This window comes from Porites lutea, chromosome 3 (genome assembly GCF_958299795.1).
Source record: "Porites lutea chromosome 3, jaPorLute2.1, whole genome shotgun sequence".
NCBI classification, from domain to species: domain Eukaryota; kingdom Metazoa; phylum Cnidaria; class Anthozoa; order Scleractinia; family Poritidae; genus Porites; species Porites lutea.
The window spans coordinates 1,582,797-1,599,980 of record NC_133203.1 but is presented as its reverse complement, the minus strand read 5'-3'; the positions used below and the strand labels follow the sequence as shown (position 1 = coordinate 1,599,980).

Genomic DNA, 17,184 nt, shown 5'->3' with positions numbered 1-17,184 from the left:
GCGAGGTTAGTACTAAATTTACACTCTCGAATACATTATACAACTCAATCAGCAACAGTTTGCAAGTAGAATTGGCGATCAGTGTGTGGGCAATTTATATTTCTAAGGAACGTCCGTCGCACAAAGCCAACGCGCGGGGGTTTTTAGTCAATGACTGACATAAGAGTTTCCTCACAATCGACCCAGTTAGAGTGTGATAATGTGCGCGTGAACTTTGCCTACAACTAGCAATAAGCTGAATAAACCGGAAGCTGAACACCATGAATAAGTTACTAAATTACATCGCTCAGGTTTTTTTCTTTTTTTTCAAGTACCGGAGGGGTATTTCGCGCATTCTGTTGCGCAGTTTGGCAGTGATATACCGAGCATCAGACAGGTAACGCGCCGAAGCCATCATTTCACTCTTCTTCTACCAAACAGTTTTCCTGCAATGGTCTTAGTACTGGTCCCGTTGCCGAAACCTTGCACGGGCAAGATACGGTAATCGAGAGTCGAGAATCGAGAATCGATATTGTATTCGGGACAAGAAAAGGTCGTCGTCCAAGGAGCAACTGATGCAATGCAAGAGCTTCAAGCTGCTGAGAATCGCCAATTCTGGATTACAAGCAGTGAAGGAACTCCTGAGAAGCGTCCAAATTATAAAGGAACTTTGGAGGCCAGTCAGCCACGGTGATTGTCGCACCACGTATAAAGTAGAATAAATTTGTTAGCCTGGTCTTGTCTTTGCCACAAATCACGTAAAACTATAAATAAGGTACCACTATGAACTCTGGAAAATGAAAATTCAATAATACTATGGTTGACGACTGACAGTTTAAAAGAGAGACAACCTTCACCTCAGAATCTTGGGCGCGCCGCCTGTAAGCTCTGAGGGAGAGGGTAGCCCCATAATTTGGCCTATTTTAAAAACAAATGACAATACATAAAATAACCTACAATAATAATTTGGATAAATGACCGACATTTCAAAAGAGAGACTACCATCACCTCAGAATCTTGGGCGCGCCGCCTGTAAGCTCTGAGGGAGAGGGTAGCCCCATAATTTGGCCTATTTCGAAACAAATGTCACTACAAAAATTACCTACAATAATAATTTGGATAATGACCGACATTTTAAAAGAGAGACTACCATCACCTCAGAATCTTGGGCGCGCCGCCTGTAAGCTCTGAGGGAGAGGGTAGCCCCATAATTTGGCCTATTTCGAAACAAATGTCATTACAAAGATGACCTACAATAATAATTTGGATAATGACCGACATTTTAAAAGAGAGACTACCATCACCTCAGAATCTTGGGCGCGCCGCCTGTAAGCTCTGAGGGAGAGGATAGCCCCATAATTTGGCCTATTTCGAAACAAATGTCATTACAAAGATGACCTACAATAATAATTTGGATAAATGACCGACATTTTAAAAGAGAGACTACTATCACCTCAGAATCTTGGGCGCGCCGCCTGTAAGCTCTGAGGGAGAGGGTAGCCCTATAATTTGGCCTTTTTCGAAACAAATGTCATTACAAAGATGACCTACAATAATAATTTGGATAATGACCGACATTTCAAAAGAGAGACTACCATCACCTCAGAATCTTGGGCGCGCCGCCTGTAAGCTCTGAGGGAGAGGGTAGCCCCATAATTTGGCCTATTTCAGAAACAAATGACACTACAAAAATCATCTGCAAAAATTATTTGGATTATGACCGACATTTTAAAAGAGAGACTACCAACACCTCAGAATCTTGGGCGCGCCGCCTGTAAGCTCTGAGGGAGAGGGTAGCCCCATAATTTGGCCTTTTTCGAAACAAATGTCATTACAAAGATGACCTACAATAATAATTTGGATAATGACCGACATTTCAAAAGAGAGACTACCATCATCTCAGAATCTTGGGCGCGCCGCCTGTAAGCTCTGAGGGAGAGGGTAGCCCCATAATTTGGCCTATTTCAGAAACAAATGACACTACAAAAATCATCTACAAAAATTATTTGGATTATGACCGACATTTCAAAAGAGAGACTACCTTCACCTCAGAATCTTGGGCGCGCCGCCTGTAAGCTCTGAGGGAGAGGGTAGCCCTATAATTTGGCCTATTAAGTAAAAAACAAGTAAGAATACAAAGGTAACCTGTAATAATAATTTTTGGATTATGATTGACATTTCAAGGAGGCTAAAATGACTGATATAGAAACCATACTGTATCTATGACGTTGATTATACAGATCACCGAAGCCAACACGAAGATGTTGAAGTGGAAGCTAGAATATCTGGAGTAATCCACCGTCTTGGGCTTCTGCCAGCGAATAAGATTTTGGCGGGATTTCGACAGTGCTTGGCGGGATTTTTGGAGAGTGATTTGTCACTGGAGGCACATCGACGCTTACATCGTCTTAAGCCAGAGAAAAAAGACTTGAATCCTTCGCCGTTTGATAAAAAAGGTCGTCCATTGAATCAGATAATCGGTCTTGCTGTTCCTCAAGGAGATGTGAAGTAGAGCTCGAGCTCTCGCATTCGTTTACACTGGCGACTAAAAAATTAGCCTTGTTGACGGCTTTTCTCAAATGTCAAATAGAGAAGATTTAAAAATTTCTTTGGTCAGGGTCTTTTCCACGCAGAGTTCCTTCCAAACCGGAGAAAGATGTGCCAGCGGAGAGTGTATTCCTACTTGTGGCTCCACAGTAAAAACTTGATACGCCGACTCGCCGTTTTCGCTTCGAAGGTCACCAATGTTGACACGGCATACTACTCTTGAAAGAAGTTAAATAAGCCATCGGAGCACTATTTTCTTAAAAGAGAGCACTTGAAAAGCCTTTGGCAGCGTATTAAGCCTATTTGAATCCAAATGCGGCGAGAAAACTGTAGTTATCAATTGCGAAGCCAGCCGCGAAGATCGACTTCGACCGTGAAATGAATTTATAATCCCAGATAGTCTGATCAAATTTCGCGTTTCCTTGAGATGTCTGGTTCGTTTAATCAGAAGTACAAAGTTCCTTGACAGGCAATGTGTCCGGCGCTCTCCAAAGGTGTTTGGAGGAATGCTTAAAACTAATTACGAAAGTAACGCTTGTCTGTTATTAGAAACCGATCTGCGGTGGTTGCTGTGGAGATTAGGCCTCCTCCTGCGCGCATTAAAATCGGGGCTCTGGCCTGTTATGGGGCAACAGTATTCTATATGCGGTAATACGTAGGCTTTATAAAGGGAAATGATAACGTCCGAAGGAACCAAGCGCTTAATCCTCCGTAGTGCGGCTATCTTAGCATACGTTTTTTTCAGCTTGATTGCCACGTGGGGCTTGAAAGACAAATCTCGATCCAATATAACGCCAAGAATCTTGAGAGTTGGTTCAATTTCGATGGACTTATCACCAATAAAAAGATTATATGGGTACTGAGATTTCCCCAGCGTCATTGCCTGAGTTTTAGTAGCGTTTACTTGCAGGTAATTCGCAGTGAACCAGAGGGTTAATCTCTCTATATCTTGATTCAGTGTAGATTCTAGTGTGCAGGGGCTCTCATGGGCTATATATTGCGTTGTGTCATCAGCATACAGACGTAGGGAGGAAGATCCAGCTGAGTAATTGACATCATTCACAAAGATATTTAAAAAAAGCGGACCTAGAAGACTCCCTTGCGGTACTCCACAGCGAAGAGGCAGCCAGTCTGATACCTTCCCGTTACATTTTACTCGTTGAAAGCGGGCTGATAGATATGACTGAATCAGTTTTATAGCTGAATCGTGAACGCCGTAAGCTTTCAGTTTTGCTTGTAATAAATTATGACAAATCGAGTCAAATGCTTTGGATAGGTCAATAGCGATCACCGCCACATCGTTTTTATTGTCAAGAGCCTGGCGCTAATCATCAGTTAGCTTTAATAAAGCGGAACAGCAAGAATGCCCACGCAGGAACCCTGACAAATTATCCGAAAAGACTGGTGTGAAGACGCTGTATAATTGATCAAATTGTAGTTTCTCAAACACCTTGGGTATAACTGATAAGACACTAATAGGGCGATAGTTCGTCTTAGATGTTTCGTCGTCTTCTTATGAACAGGGGTGACGTTACTAAGTTTCCATTGACATGGCCACTCGCCTACATCAATACAATAATTACAAAGTTTAGTCATAGGTCCAGCTATGACTGGAGCGGCAATTTTAAGCAGCTTGGGTGGTATTCTGTCGGGACCAACAGGCTTCCGAACGTTTAGATTAGAGAGAATTTCAGAAACTCGGGCCATACTAACTGGATGAAAATAAAAATTAATTCTGGGTGCCGTCGTCTTAATATTGACAACACTGGCGTGGCTAGAAAGTTCCCCACGGAAAAGATTAGGACGGACTCATTAATTGTTGGAGACGCAAAACATGAATAAAATACAAAACCAGAACGTACTCTCGAGTTCTCGCGGCCATAAAATTCATCTAGTAGCCCTTGGGTCTTTTTACCGACCAAAATAACACATTTCCCTGTCCTTTCATATACTTCAACAAGTGACATCCTAGAGCTGATCCTACTCTATCATATACCTGAACTTGAAAAAAAAATTAATAAAAATACCTGAAGCCTGGAAAAGGCCCAAGCCTTTCGGGCGGAGCCTCCCCAGAAAAGATGACATTTCCATTTCGATTTGTTTGAACACTTTATATATTACTCTTTTACATAACCAATTTTGTTTACAGACGTATCAAGGATGTAGTGTCACCACTCCCGAGGAGTTCCTGTTTGTACAAGAGCTTAGAGAGGAGGGTGACCATAGATATTTTCGGTACAAACCGGTCGACAACCCATCCATGTGCCTTGGCAAAGATATCAACTGTAATTCCCCTGAGAAACTATCTCTTGTCGAGAGTGGAAGCAATGCTGCAGACAAAGTTCAAAGGCGTTGCCTATTTAAAAGACATTATCATTAAAGATCGTAAACAGGGCTAATATCACGGTATTTGTTATCTTTAAAAAAGCTAAAACATGTGTGCAAATCAATTGAAAATAACGTTCCAGTTATCTTATTTACTACTAAATTTAGGCATCGAAACTGTTTCCTGTCGTCAGTTGCAACAGATGGCGACGATGGACATGGATGACGTCTTAAAAACGACCGCAGAAATTACATAATGATGACGCATCGCTACCCCAGATCTGGGTAGTGATTTTGATTGGTTGAAGAAAATTTCCCACGAGGTACGACCAATCAGAGGCACTACCCAGATCTAGGTAGTGACACGTCATCAGTATGGAGTTTGTGGGCCAGGCGTCATTTCACGCAAGAAGGCTGTGTGAGCGTCGCGTTATGTCGGCTGTTTTCTCATGATGAAGCTCGCCTAAAGGTTTCCTTTGAAGCAAAGACTAAAATTAAGGACATGATAATCATGTCGTGCAACTAGCAACAGCTGTGTAACGATGCCAATGGTATTATGCATTTTTTACTTATTTTTTAAGAAATTAAAGTTGAAACCTAACATTTCGTTGGAGAGAAAGCTTTATTGGGGGGAGGGGGTGTCGGGACGGAGGGGGTAGGGTTGAGGGGGCAGAGAGGAGTTAGAAGGAGAGGTGGAGAGATTCCTAATTATTTGGGCGTCGCCCAAATAGGGTAATCGAGTTCGCTTGTTTTGATTCAAAGTTGCAATAGGCACGCAAGACGTGCAAACGTAAACAAGCCCATTAAACAAGCCAAGCGACGCGAATGTCTGCCGGCGCGCTGTGTCACAAAACAGCGTTTATCTTCGTTACATACGACCCACAGATAGCGCACGGCAAACAAATCGGCAAAAGAAAATAAACTTTTTGGAAAAAACAATCGAAAATGAGTGAAACAGACTGTTAAATAATTAAAATTTTCCCTTTGGAAAATAATAGTCCTCGCAGCACACGGTGTGAATGGTTTGGCTTACTGTCAAGAGCTTGACAATAATCAAACTCGTGCATGAGATAATTAAGGGTAATATTGAATGATGCATAATTTAATTGCAAATTTTCGGAAAGGAGGTGATTTCTTAAATCTTATTGAGCAAAATGACCTCGTAAACAAGTTGCATTCTTTCACGGTTGAACCGTAAAAGGGGCAGAGTCCAACATCTTCTCGTGCAAACCGCGTTCTATTTTTAAAACCCTTGGGTTAATTAGATTAAGTCGTATTCGCTCATACACGAACCACGAAAGCGGTAAATTCGAAAGCTTTCACGTGCAAACTGCGTGACCATCCAATGTGGGATCCACAGCGTCTTGTTTAACGACGAAAACACCCTTGTTATCCTGGTTAAAGCATGAAGCATTCATAGCTTTTCTTAATGCTCAAAATGATCAACCTTTAAAGACTAGAAACAAGAGAAGAAAACAAGAAAAGATATCTTTGGTCTCAAACCAGGCTCATTGTAAAAGACGGTACTGAAGAATGAGGAGGGCGGGGGGAGGTGGGGGTACCAAATCACAGAGCTTAGCCTCGTTTTGGTCCAAAACTCATTCCCAGTGGCTGTTTGCAAATTGATACACGTAATTAATTAAAAGCGTTTGATCTTTTCCTCCCAGTTTGCATGTCATTTTATCGACATCAAAAACGGCTGAGCAAGGAAACTGACAGAACTTAATTACGGAACCATGTGGAAATTGTTAACTAGAATTTAGGTTCCTCTCCAAGGAGCGTTGCTTGAAGACACAAAGAACGCGCCATGTGTAGCAGACTAAGTGAGGCCCGGAAGCGGAAAAAAAGTGATTCTGGATTTCAACTGAGGTTTACTTATTCAGAATTGTATTTCTCTATTTCAAAAAGCTGGATCGTTTCTTCAGATATATGAAATCATAGGGTCGCACTCCTCTAAAACAAGAGAAATCCCGCTCCCATTTTCAAATTTATTCATCCCTTTCCCAGTGGTTAAATGCCAGTTCCTTCAGGACCCTTGTAGAAAGCCTGTATAACCCCAGGCTCCTCGGTAAACTTTGCAAACCTGGCTAACTCTAGCTCGTGTTCTGCATGACCAAGGCTACGAAAGGCACAGGTTCAAGGATGTTTAAGTTGATTATTTATTTCATTCTATTTTCTGATTCATACTACAACGTTAGTCAATATTACAATCAGTCTTAATTTGTGTGATACCTTTTCAGTAGTATTTACAAGCTCCAACACTTTCTTTCTACAAATATTAAAACTAGATGAATGTATTATGCACACATGCGACATTGTATGATAACAAACTAGTATTTATTATTGGTAGGATAAATTACGTGCTTCCTTGGTCCTACTCCCGCTGCAATTTGTAGAATTTGTGTTAGTATATACTATAATATGCATAGCATAATATACTTTTTTTCCGGGGCGTGTTTAAGAAAATTTCAGGGGAGGATCCGCCACGAACTGCAACCCCTTATGCTTTTATTTATTATTTATGACAAAAAAGATACCCCTTTCATATACCCTCTTTTAACAAACGGTAGCGCTTTTGCTTACCTAGTTTAGAACTTTGCATCCCTTCAAACTGCTGTAAAAATGCACTTTCTTTAACATATAGGTAAATCACAAAAGCAGTTTTATGTACTTAATCACTGGCCAAAAATGCATCTGTAAGCCCCTTTGGTCACTTTTAGAGACCGAAATGACAGATTTCTGTACCCTTTCATATGCTTCAACTATTAATCCCTGCCCTTTCATATGTTTGAAGGCTAAAATAGATACCCCTTTCGGGCGGAACCTCCTCGTATAGGCCATTACCGAGCTTAAGCAAAGTCGACGGCGATGTCAACTAGGACAGTACAAAAGTAATACGTTTAGGTTGGCAATGTGTTGATCACCAGTTGGTATCGGCAGCAAGAAGTGGTATTTAACTGAAATCCACCCGCGTTATCCAAAAGTGATACTTGTCTAAGCAAATCTCATTGCTTCTCAAGTTTTTTTTGTCGTCGAAGTACTTACGAATACCCCAGAAAATTAGCAAAGACCACCCAAGAGTATTGAAAAGTGCTTATTGGCGCATTACGTGCCGTTTTTTCTTCAAGCTAAATCCACGTGGCTTACTGTAACGTGATAAAGGCACCTGAAACCTCTTTGCTGCATAGGCGTAGTTATTTTTTATGTAAGCTAGCTGAGGTGTCCTTCTTGGTATGAAGGACCTTTTCAGGGAACCCGGGCCACAACACCTGTGAGGACACTCCAGAGCACAGATATCAGCGCAAATCTTCGGACACCCACTTAACGAAATGTCATTCAACTTTGGCCGTTGTCCAATGCGTTGTCCAATGCGTTGTCCAATGCGCTTAACCAATGGCGGATGAGGACCACAGCAACGCCTTGGACACACTTGTGCGCATTTCTTAAAACAGATTGGCAGACAGCCATCTACCATGTCGTTAAATCGTTGACAACATACAGGTTTGGGACATGTTTGTTGACACGTCTTAGGACTTGAACATATGGGTGACTGGCAAGTCACTGGCGCTGGTGTTGTCGCTTTTGGCGTTGGTTTAGCTATGAAAAAGAAAACATGCGGAGCAGATAAAGTTTCTGGGTAACTTCATGACTACCTACCACTCCCCTAAGTCACCATTAACACTTAATTCTCACTAAGGGCAAAACTGTGACTTAGGGGAGCGGTAGGTGGGCAGTTATCTAGAAACCTCGACAGATACAAAGTTTCTTTACCGTTACAGCTTGGAGTTAGTGGCTTCCTTTCTACATTTTCTGGTCTCTATACAAGGCAGGCCCTTCTCTAGGAGGGACCGTGTTCTTTTTTAAAAAAAGTTGTCCGTAACCTTAAATAATTTAAATTATAATGGTAAAAGTTGGTTGACGTTCAATTTTTATACATAGAACGGATTACAAGAAAGGTTTAACCCAGGATCAATCAATCCATCGGCTTACAATACCCGAAACAGGTGATGTGAAAATCGAGGGTGTGAAGTAGACCAAGCTCAAAATACTCCACTGTTTAACATAATCCTAAACACTGCCGATTCCAGAACTTGAGAGGGAGGGGGGAAGGGGGCCTGGTTATCCAGACCCTTTTTTTCAGCCCTTCGGCCTTAGTTTGGTCTAAAAATAAGGGGGGGCGGACCCCCCGGTCCCCTCCCCTTGATCTACCACTGCTTAATATAAGTTTTGGATGGTACTCACGCGTTCCTGAGGTTTTTGTTGGCGTAGGGGCCACTGAAGGTTTTGTGACGGGAGACTGAGTACCAGATGTACAACAGCTCTATCAAAAAGTAAAAATCGTTTTGAGTTAGGAAAGTCCGTTTTACTTGAAATTTCTTGATGAAAATGATTAGTATACTGTTAAGTAAGCATTAAACATCTTTAAGGGAACTGTGTGCAGATGTCTCTCATTGTCTCTGCTTCACACAAAACGCTTAGACTAACTTGCGGCATACAACCGAGTGAACTTATAATTAAGAATGGTATGACAGGGAGAAGTGGGTAGATGCTGCCGTAACAGCCGTTTTAAGTGTCTTTCCAAGATGTCACCGTCATTAAATTATCTTTGGGAGAAGATTATTTCGGTCTTTTGCTCTTGAGACGTAAAGGGTTAAATAGTATGCACAACATTGACAAGTCTTGAAGAAACTCTTCAAAAAGCCTATCTTATTTTTTAGATTGACCGGTCCGGCCTGCCCGTGTATTCCCACCTGCTACTGACCGATTTGTTTAACCCTTTACGTGACCTGCATTATGGTATGTTATGGTATTTTCTGGAGTGGTCAATTAGTAATGGTAACAGGACTTAGTGGAGTCCAGTTCGGTCTGTAGTCATACGAGTGATTAACAAAATCGGACGACCGCGAAGCGGTGATATTTAGGACTCTTTTTAAATCAAAACACAAGAAATTCCAAGATTTTTCCGCTAGCAATGAAAAAAAAAAAAAAGCCATTTAAGTGCGCGCGTGATTGCGCGTACTGTCCAATAACTTAGGCATGACGCGTACTGTCCTATCAAACTGTCCTATTAAGGCTGAAATCAGGGCAGTTGAGAGCCAATCAGATTTGAGAATTTTGTTATAGTTATGATTAATAGAATGATGACATAAGGGGAAATGCCTTGATCTTTTATCAGTTCTCTCAAAAAACGTCTCCCAGGAAATGTCACGGAGATCAATCTGGAGAATTTGTGTCCCCAAATTAGTATGGGGTTGTTCCCAAGCTATACGGCTCTGACACATTAATAAAGTTTTCTATTCCATTCTATTCTATTTGGATATTGGGTTAAAGTATCAATAATTCATCCTTACCTGAGGACATGGTGTTGCGCATACTTTTGCACAGTTTGCAGGACAGGACGAGGGAGTTGGAGTGGCTACTACTTGCACCCCTGTTATGTTAGCACTGCAGCATTCCTGAGGGCAGACTGTCAGACAGAACTTGAGGCACATTGGAGCACAGGCCTTTTTTGGCGTCGTTGCAATGGGTTTGGGGGTAGTTGCAGGGCTTCCTGTCCCGCAGGGGTATCCGGGATATCCAGGGTATCCGCCACATAAATTCTGACTGTAGGATGGGATTGTCATGTAACTTGGCGCTTGAGGGGCAGGATATGGCATTGGATAAGGCGCAGGATATGAATAAGACATAGGCATGCAGCACTGTGGAGCGCAAGCAGGGTTGCAAGCAGGACTGGGCCGGGGTGCAACTGGCCTAGGAGGTGCTGGTTTAGGTTGTGGGGCAGGAGCAGGAGCAGGAACAGGAACAGCCGGGGCCGGGGGAGACATACAGCAGGCTGGAGCACACGATGGCTGGCACGTCTGCATCTGAGGGTAGGAAATAGGCATGGGGGGTGGTGGTGGAGGGGGATAAAATACCATTGGAGGAGGGGGAGGGGGAGGAAGCGGAGGTGGTGGTGGGTACACGGGAGGAGGAGGAGGAAGTGGCATCCCCGGATTACTCATGCCTGGCAGACAACATCTGTGTTGGATACATATTGGTGTGCACTTCTTCCAACATTGTTGTAGACATGCTCCGCCCATAGGGGACATGGGTGGCATTCCAGCTTGGGCGGTGTTGTGCGGGTGCTGATAATACGGCTGGTACCTCTGAGCATGCTGGTACCCTGGATACGCGGGACGAGGTGCGACAGCGGGTCTCTGGACCTGAGCAGGGCGTCTAGCCGGAGCAGGCGCTGGCTTGTCTTGGTGTGTTTTAAGGTTCAGTTTGGATGCGTCTTTATGAATCTTGCGAGTATTTTTCTGTGGTGGATCCGCTGAAAGAACATAAGAAAACAATCAGCTAACCCTGACCAGGCCACGGGTTTAATTATTTTTGTCTACAATATTATGATTGGAAGACCTTAAAAGAATTGAGAAAAATTATCCGAGATCAGAAAATGCTTTTGAATAATAATAATAAAAAAGGCCGGATTCAAATTGAACCTCAGTCTAGCGCTAATCGGCCTTCGAGCATCTGGACCCAGATTTTAGTGTTAGTGAAATTTATCGTTCTGGAGGATCTATCACTAGCTGGCATTAAAACAACCTTATCAGCTCATATGATTGAGTGGGTTCATGACTGACTGCTACAATTAACTTGCTGGTAGTTACTGACTGATAATTAATAACGCACACAAATTCTCCAGACTTATCTTCATACATTTCCTTGAAGAATTAATACAGAGAATTCTATAAAAGATCAAAGGATTTTCCTTTAGCTGACCATCCTAGTAATCCTCATAACCTTTTTAATTCTTCGTTATGCATTTATATCTTTAGGAGAAAATCGTTGTTGGTCACTCTTGGGACTTAAAGATTTAATTGAATGAAGGAATGAATAGATGAATGAATGAATAAATGAATGAATGAATGAATGAATGAATGAATGAATGAATGAATGGATAACTGGATTCAGTGGCGGATCCAGGGAGAGGGTCCGGGGCTCTGGACCAACGGCGGCGGCGACCGGCGTTCACGAATTGAGATACTCGTGGTGGTCTCTGTGAGAAGTTATTTTGTCACAAAAAAGTTCAACAGTCCTTCTAAACCAAAGTGCAGACCTCCACCCCCACCCCCCCCCCCCCCAAAAAAAAATTCCTGGATCCGCCCCTGCGATAGCCGACTGACTGTGCTTACTGGCTAATTAAATGTGTCATTGACTATGTCATTGTTATTCACTATGTATCATCACCCTTAGGCTTTTCTTTCTGCTTTTCGTCTTCCTTTCTTATAGCATCCTCAATCTTCTTTTCATCTCCTTGCTTTTTCTCATCTTCTTTCTTCGTTTTATCTTCTGTTATTTGTTTCACATCATCCTCTATCTTTTTTATTATTTCTTGCTCTTTACGGCTCTGTTTCTTTTCATTGTCCTGCTTCTTTTCATTCTTTTGGTTATTAGATTTGTCGTCTTCGTTGGTACTTTTTTCGATCTTTTTTATTATTTCTTGTTCCTTACGGCTCTGTTTCTTTTCATCCTTTTGAGAATCAGATTTATCATCTTTGATGGCTTTTTGTTCCATCTTTTTGTCATCACTCTTGACGTCTTTAGTTCCGTCTTCCTCCTTTTCTGGTTTTGCGATGTGGCTTCTTGCATCCTCCACTCGAGAAATTTGCTGCAGAACTGGCGCACTCCTGCTGAACTTTCCTAAGTAAATGAAATAGCGCTTACAAATTTAAAAGTGCCACTTTGTTAATAGATGCCCAAAAGAGAGGAGAAATGTGACGTTACCATGGAAGCAAATTTCTGATTCTCAATAATATTTCTTGACAGAGGCGGCCAAATGCATTGTCGAGCAATAGACGTAAAGTTTTTCGTTTTTTTTCTGCCATAAATGCCGGAATACTGTTTGTTGAGAACTAGAAATTTTCTTACCATGGCAACATGACCCTTTTAAGCAGTCACCAGGTAAGCAACTTCACGTTTAACTTCTTAGCTTACGATTTCCTGTGCTGACCAGCTGTATCTGCTTACAGTTGTTTTTAATTTCCAAAACGCTATCATAGAATTTGTTCAATTTTTGCCACAACCGAGGCAACTAAGGGAGGTACAAGCGATTTCTGAAAAAAAAAACTCCTAGTACTGAGAAATACAAATGCAAGTGAAAAACGTAATGGCGTCATTATGTTGCCATAGTAACTATGATGTCAATAAAACATGGATTTTAACAAATTTTCGTCTTTATATAGTGCAGCTGTGGTAACGTTTTTGCGCTATCTTTGTTAATACTGACGTAAAAAACACTCAAAGTGGGGAGGTATACTCCCCAAAAAATCCAGTCCAGCCACCTTAAGTGGTTTTCAACAGACCATTTTCAAGATGATGTCAATTAAATAAAACTTCCAGAGTTAATTTCAGTGCTGTTTTTTATCATAATTTTGGTGATTGTTATGCACTTATCAATATAAATCCCGTGGCAGGGGAGGGGGTGGGGGGGAGTGCGGGCAAGGGGCGGGGATTTGATGCCTGAGACTATCCCCCTTTCGGGCTTTCGATCGTGCGAAGCGACCCCGGGGTCGGGACTTTTGACTTTGACCGACAGAGGCCCGGTATCAATTTAGCTTTCTGAAAGTCACGCTGTTGGAGAAAGGTGTGAAATTTTCATTTGTTTTAATCGCCATAATCCGATACTTTAAACTGTCATCTAAACAGATAATGTCTATTTTGTGAAAGTTTTTATCTTCAAGTTCCCATCTGATTGTAAAACTTGATTGAAATCGAATTCCACCATGAAAGTCAGAGGATTTTTTACGGGTCACTGATCCGACCTGTTCCGACATGTTGTGCAGATGTTATAAAGCATTTTACGTTTCATTAAGAAACGGTCCAGATAAGGACGATAGCAAGAATGGCAACAAACATGTTGGAATGCAAAAAAGGTGCTAACTTTTCTATTGTCTGTACTTACTTCTGATTGGCTTAAACTGCAAAAGTTAACAAAACTTCATAAAGCCGTGCATATATTCCTCCTTACTTTCCAACCATCTTCCATATAACAAAATCTGCTCTCAGTTTGAATAACAAAGAAATTCTATGTGGGGAACATGTAAAATTGTAAATATTTCTTGGCTATTGTTTTCAACTCTTGTGATTGGTCAAAATCGTTTAACACAAAAAAACACTTTTTCAAAGTGGAGTGTAATTGCATTTTATTGCGTAAACGGCCTTCATGTAGGTTTATGCATTCTCTGTGTAAAAATGAGAACATTCCTATGTGGGGAAAGGACCGTTGCCGCATAACCAAAAGAAATTGCTATCCACCTTACCCGGATCATTACTTAATATTATAATAGCACGGTCAATCTTCCTAGAGTGATTTTGTTGTTCAAAATAAGAGATGCTAGTGGAAAGAGAAAATACTTAATTACAGCGAGTAATTTAACGGAGCTTACGTTTAGTAAGGACGTACTTTTGAAATGTTCTTTTAATTCGTTTTATACAGTATCTTAGTATTGTTTGTTTAGATTTTTTCCCCTGGGGTGGGGGCTTTTTGACCCTTTTGATTGACCTTTCGTTTCCCACCCTGGGGAATTTGATCAAAAAATTTTAAAATTTGTCAAATCCCCACCCCTTGCCCGCACTCCCCCCCCCCCCCCCCCCCACGGGGTCTACATTGATAGGTGCATTATTTATACCAGATTTGTTCTTTACCTGATTGTCTTTTCTCCCCTTTTATGTATTGCCTTGCAATCGCAGTTAGAAAAATTTAAACGTAACTTCTTTTAATTGGTAATCGTACAAGCTGCTTCATGTGGTAACGTATTATAATCTCAGCTAAAAGAGGAGGGCTTATTAACTTTCAATTCGTCCCCTGAAAATGGGGGACTTATTTGAAAGGTGGGGGCTGGGCTTAATAGAGGATTTACTGCAATTCAAACAGTTTCTACCCTAGATACTTGGCCTTGTGGTGTAAATCATGTGACACGATTTGTTGCGATGTGTTTTGAAAAGAAACTGAACAAAATATTGTGTGAATTAGACGAATTGGACGCAAAGATCAGGATACATTAACGACAAAATACAGTGACCATTTAAGTAAATGCCATCCACCAGATACACTTTCATACGACCGTGTTATTTATTTTTGGCTTTAGGTACTTGTAAGCCTCATTTGTTCAAGAGGGTGAATATTAGTATTTGCCAGATTAATCTCTTCTTAGGGCCCGCTTACCCCACCTAAGCGGGTGACCTGACCTACCAGGGGTCCCACACCTCCATGTAAACAAGCCCTTAGTGGTAAACATCCGCTGGATAGTTATAAATTAAAGTTATTCAACAGTTAATGAACAACCATGGACAGGAAACTATGAAGGGCTTCTTTCGTTTTTTTTTTAAATGCGTTGCCTTGTCCGAGAGAATCTCTCTCTCTCTCCTGTTTTTCACCGGCTCAAGAAATAAAATTAACCCACCAATAATACTCATACTCAAATGTACTCCTAGTCCAAACTTAAGGTCCCGTATAAATGAATCACTGAAAACCACTATACCGCTCAGTAAATTTATACGATCACTACCCGGAGAATCAACAACGCTCCTGTCGCTTTGGATACTGGCTTCTTGATCTCGGCCTCTACGTCCAACAGGTGTCAGTGCTATTGATTGCTAACATTTCCCATACCCTTAACCTGCCCTAAGTCCGGTAAGTGTGAGCTCTTATCAGTTGCCATTAAACTACAAACTACTGTAAGATAGATAGGACAACTAACAAATATCAAGGATTCTGTCATGATTGTTTCCCGTCAACGAGACTGCATTTTTTTCAGTCAAGGACTTTGTGGTCGCCACTTTTTAGAGATCTATTCTGGGACACATCGCAAGTCACTGAATTATTGTATTTTTTACTATAGCACTACCTTGAAAGTTGACAATTTTTTGCTTAGTTATACTCCATATATTTTTGTATTTAAAATAATTCCTTAGAGAAATGACCAAAATCTCGATAGCAATGACATTATGAAATAATTGGACTAAAAAGTGAATATTTTAGGGTGAAGTTTATGGCATGGAATGACTTGTTTCAAGATTAATAAATTACTTATTTCACGTACCTGATTCATGATTGTTTAACTTTTCAGACTTCAGAAGCGTGACCGCAAAGCACAGCAAAATCGCTGAAGCAAGCCAAAGCCGGGTCATCTTGTCGATCTTTGAGAACATCTGAAGCGAACAAAAAAAAAGGCGCCAAGTTCACCTTACAAGTGAGAAATTTACAGGTACCAAATATGGTCACTAGCACTCCTTTGTGGTGTCAAGAGACGAAAAAGAAACGAAAATCAAAAATCACGCCTCAGATACTCATTTAGAATATAAAACAAAAATCCCCCAAACTTACCAGTTATTTTTTTCGTTTCCTCGTACAGCTAAGCTTGCAGAGAAACAACGTCACGCATCATTGACTTTGAAATGCATTACGACACTTCTAGTAAAACGGTGATTGTTGAAGTTGAATCCTAAAGGTTACTTGAATAGTTTATCACAGAAAGTGGCGGGTTGTTTATCTGTTTACATAAATGTTTGATAACAAAATAGCTACAAATTGCAGCTAACTTGTCAATTTCCGTTCACGACGATTAAAGAGAAGGCAAAGAAGTTGTTCGAAAATTAACTTTTGAGCGTAATCCGATTCAGATTCTAAGTTTTTACTATAGAAGCTTAATTCGTGTGCTCACCTTGCTATAATCGGAGCAAGGAGAGGTTTGTTCGCCAAAAAAGAATATGTCCCAATAACAGTTTCTGCTCACACAACCTTCATTTGATTTGAAATAGTACCTCTGAGACCCAAAAGTCGCGTGGAGCAACTTTTAAGAGAGAGGAAAATTTGCAATAAACCTCAGTAAAATTCTTGTTTTATCTTTAAAACTTGAAGCTTAATACAATGCAAAACCGCGCAAAGATAGGTCAAACGCGTGAGAATAAAACTTCATGAACATTTGTTTCTAGTGGGAAGAAGCTGTTTCTGTAAAAAGGACAAAGACGAAGTGCAAAAGAGTGGAGCACATCGCCAACAACGTTTGGAATGTTATGTACGATAAAAGCTTGCCAAAGTCACCTCGGCCGCGGCCGAAAGAAGCGGTAGAATTAATTTGACGCTTTAATCCTGCAGCTACAGAAGTAAGAACACGATGGTCAGTAGACGTACAGTCTCCCCGTAAGAGACACTTGGTTTCTTCTATCTTAAAGGACTTTCAAAGAGCTTCGGAAAGGATTCCGGCAGAATGAAGATGAGGAATCAGTTCGGTTTAAAATTGTACTTGATATGCAGCTGTTTATGGTCCATCTAAATGTATTAAACAGAAG

General features: G+C 41.2%; 1 protein-coding gene across 2 annotated transcripts; it reads right to left on the bottom strand.

Moving 5' to 3' along the window:
- Positions 1 to 7,059: 7,059 nt before the first annotated feature.
- On the bottom strand, positions 7,060 to 16,327 carry LOC140930155 (uncharacterized). 2 transcript variants are annotated; one of them, XM_073379820.1, is made up of 6 exons: positions 16,220 to 16,327; positions 15,936 to 16,044; positions 12,082 to 12,534; positions 10,203 to 11,164; positions 9,094 to 9,172; positions 7,060 to 8,448 (listed from the first exon to the last, which is right to left on the bottom strand). In XM_073379820.1, the coding sequence occupies exons 2-6, from the start codon at positions 16,042 to 16,044 to the stop codon at positions 7,946 to 7,948; spliced, it is 2,106 nt and encodes a 701-aa protein (XP_073235921.1). In that variant the 5' UTR covers positions 16,220 to 16,327; the 3' UTR covers positions 7,060 to 7,945. The 2 variants fall into 2 exon arrangements, with proteins under 2 accessions (XP_073235921.1, XP_073235920.1); XM_073379819.1 differs by lacking the exon at positions 16,220 to 16,327 and having other exon boundaries at positions 15,936 to 16,148.
- Between the last annotated feature and the right edge of the window lie 857 nt (positions 16,328 to 17,184).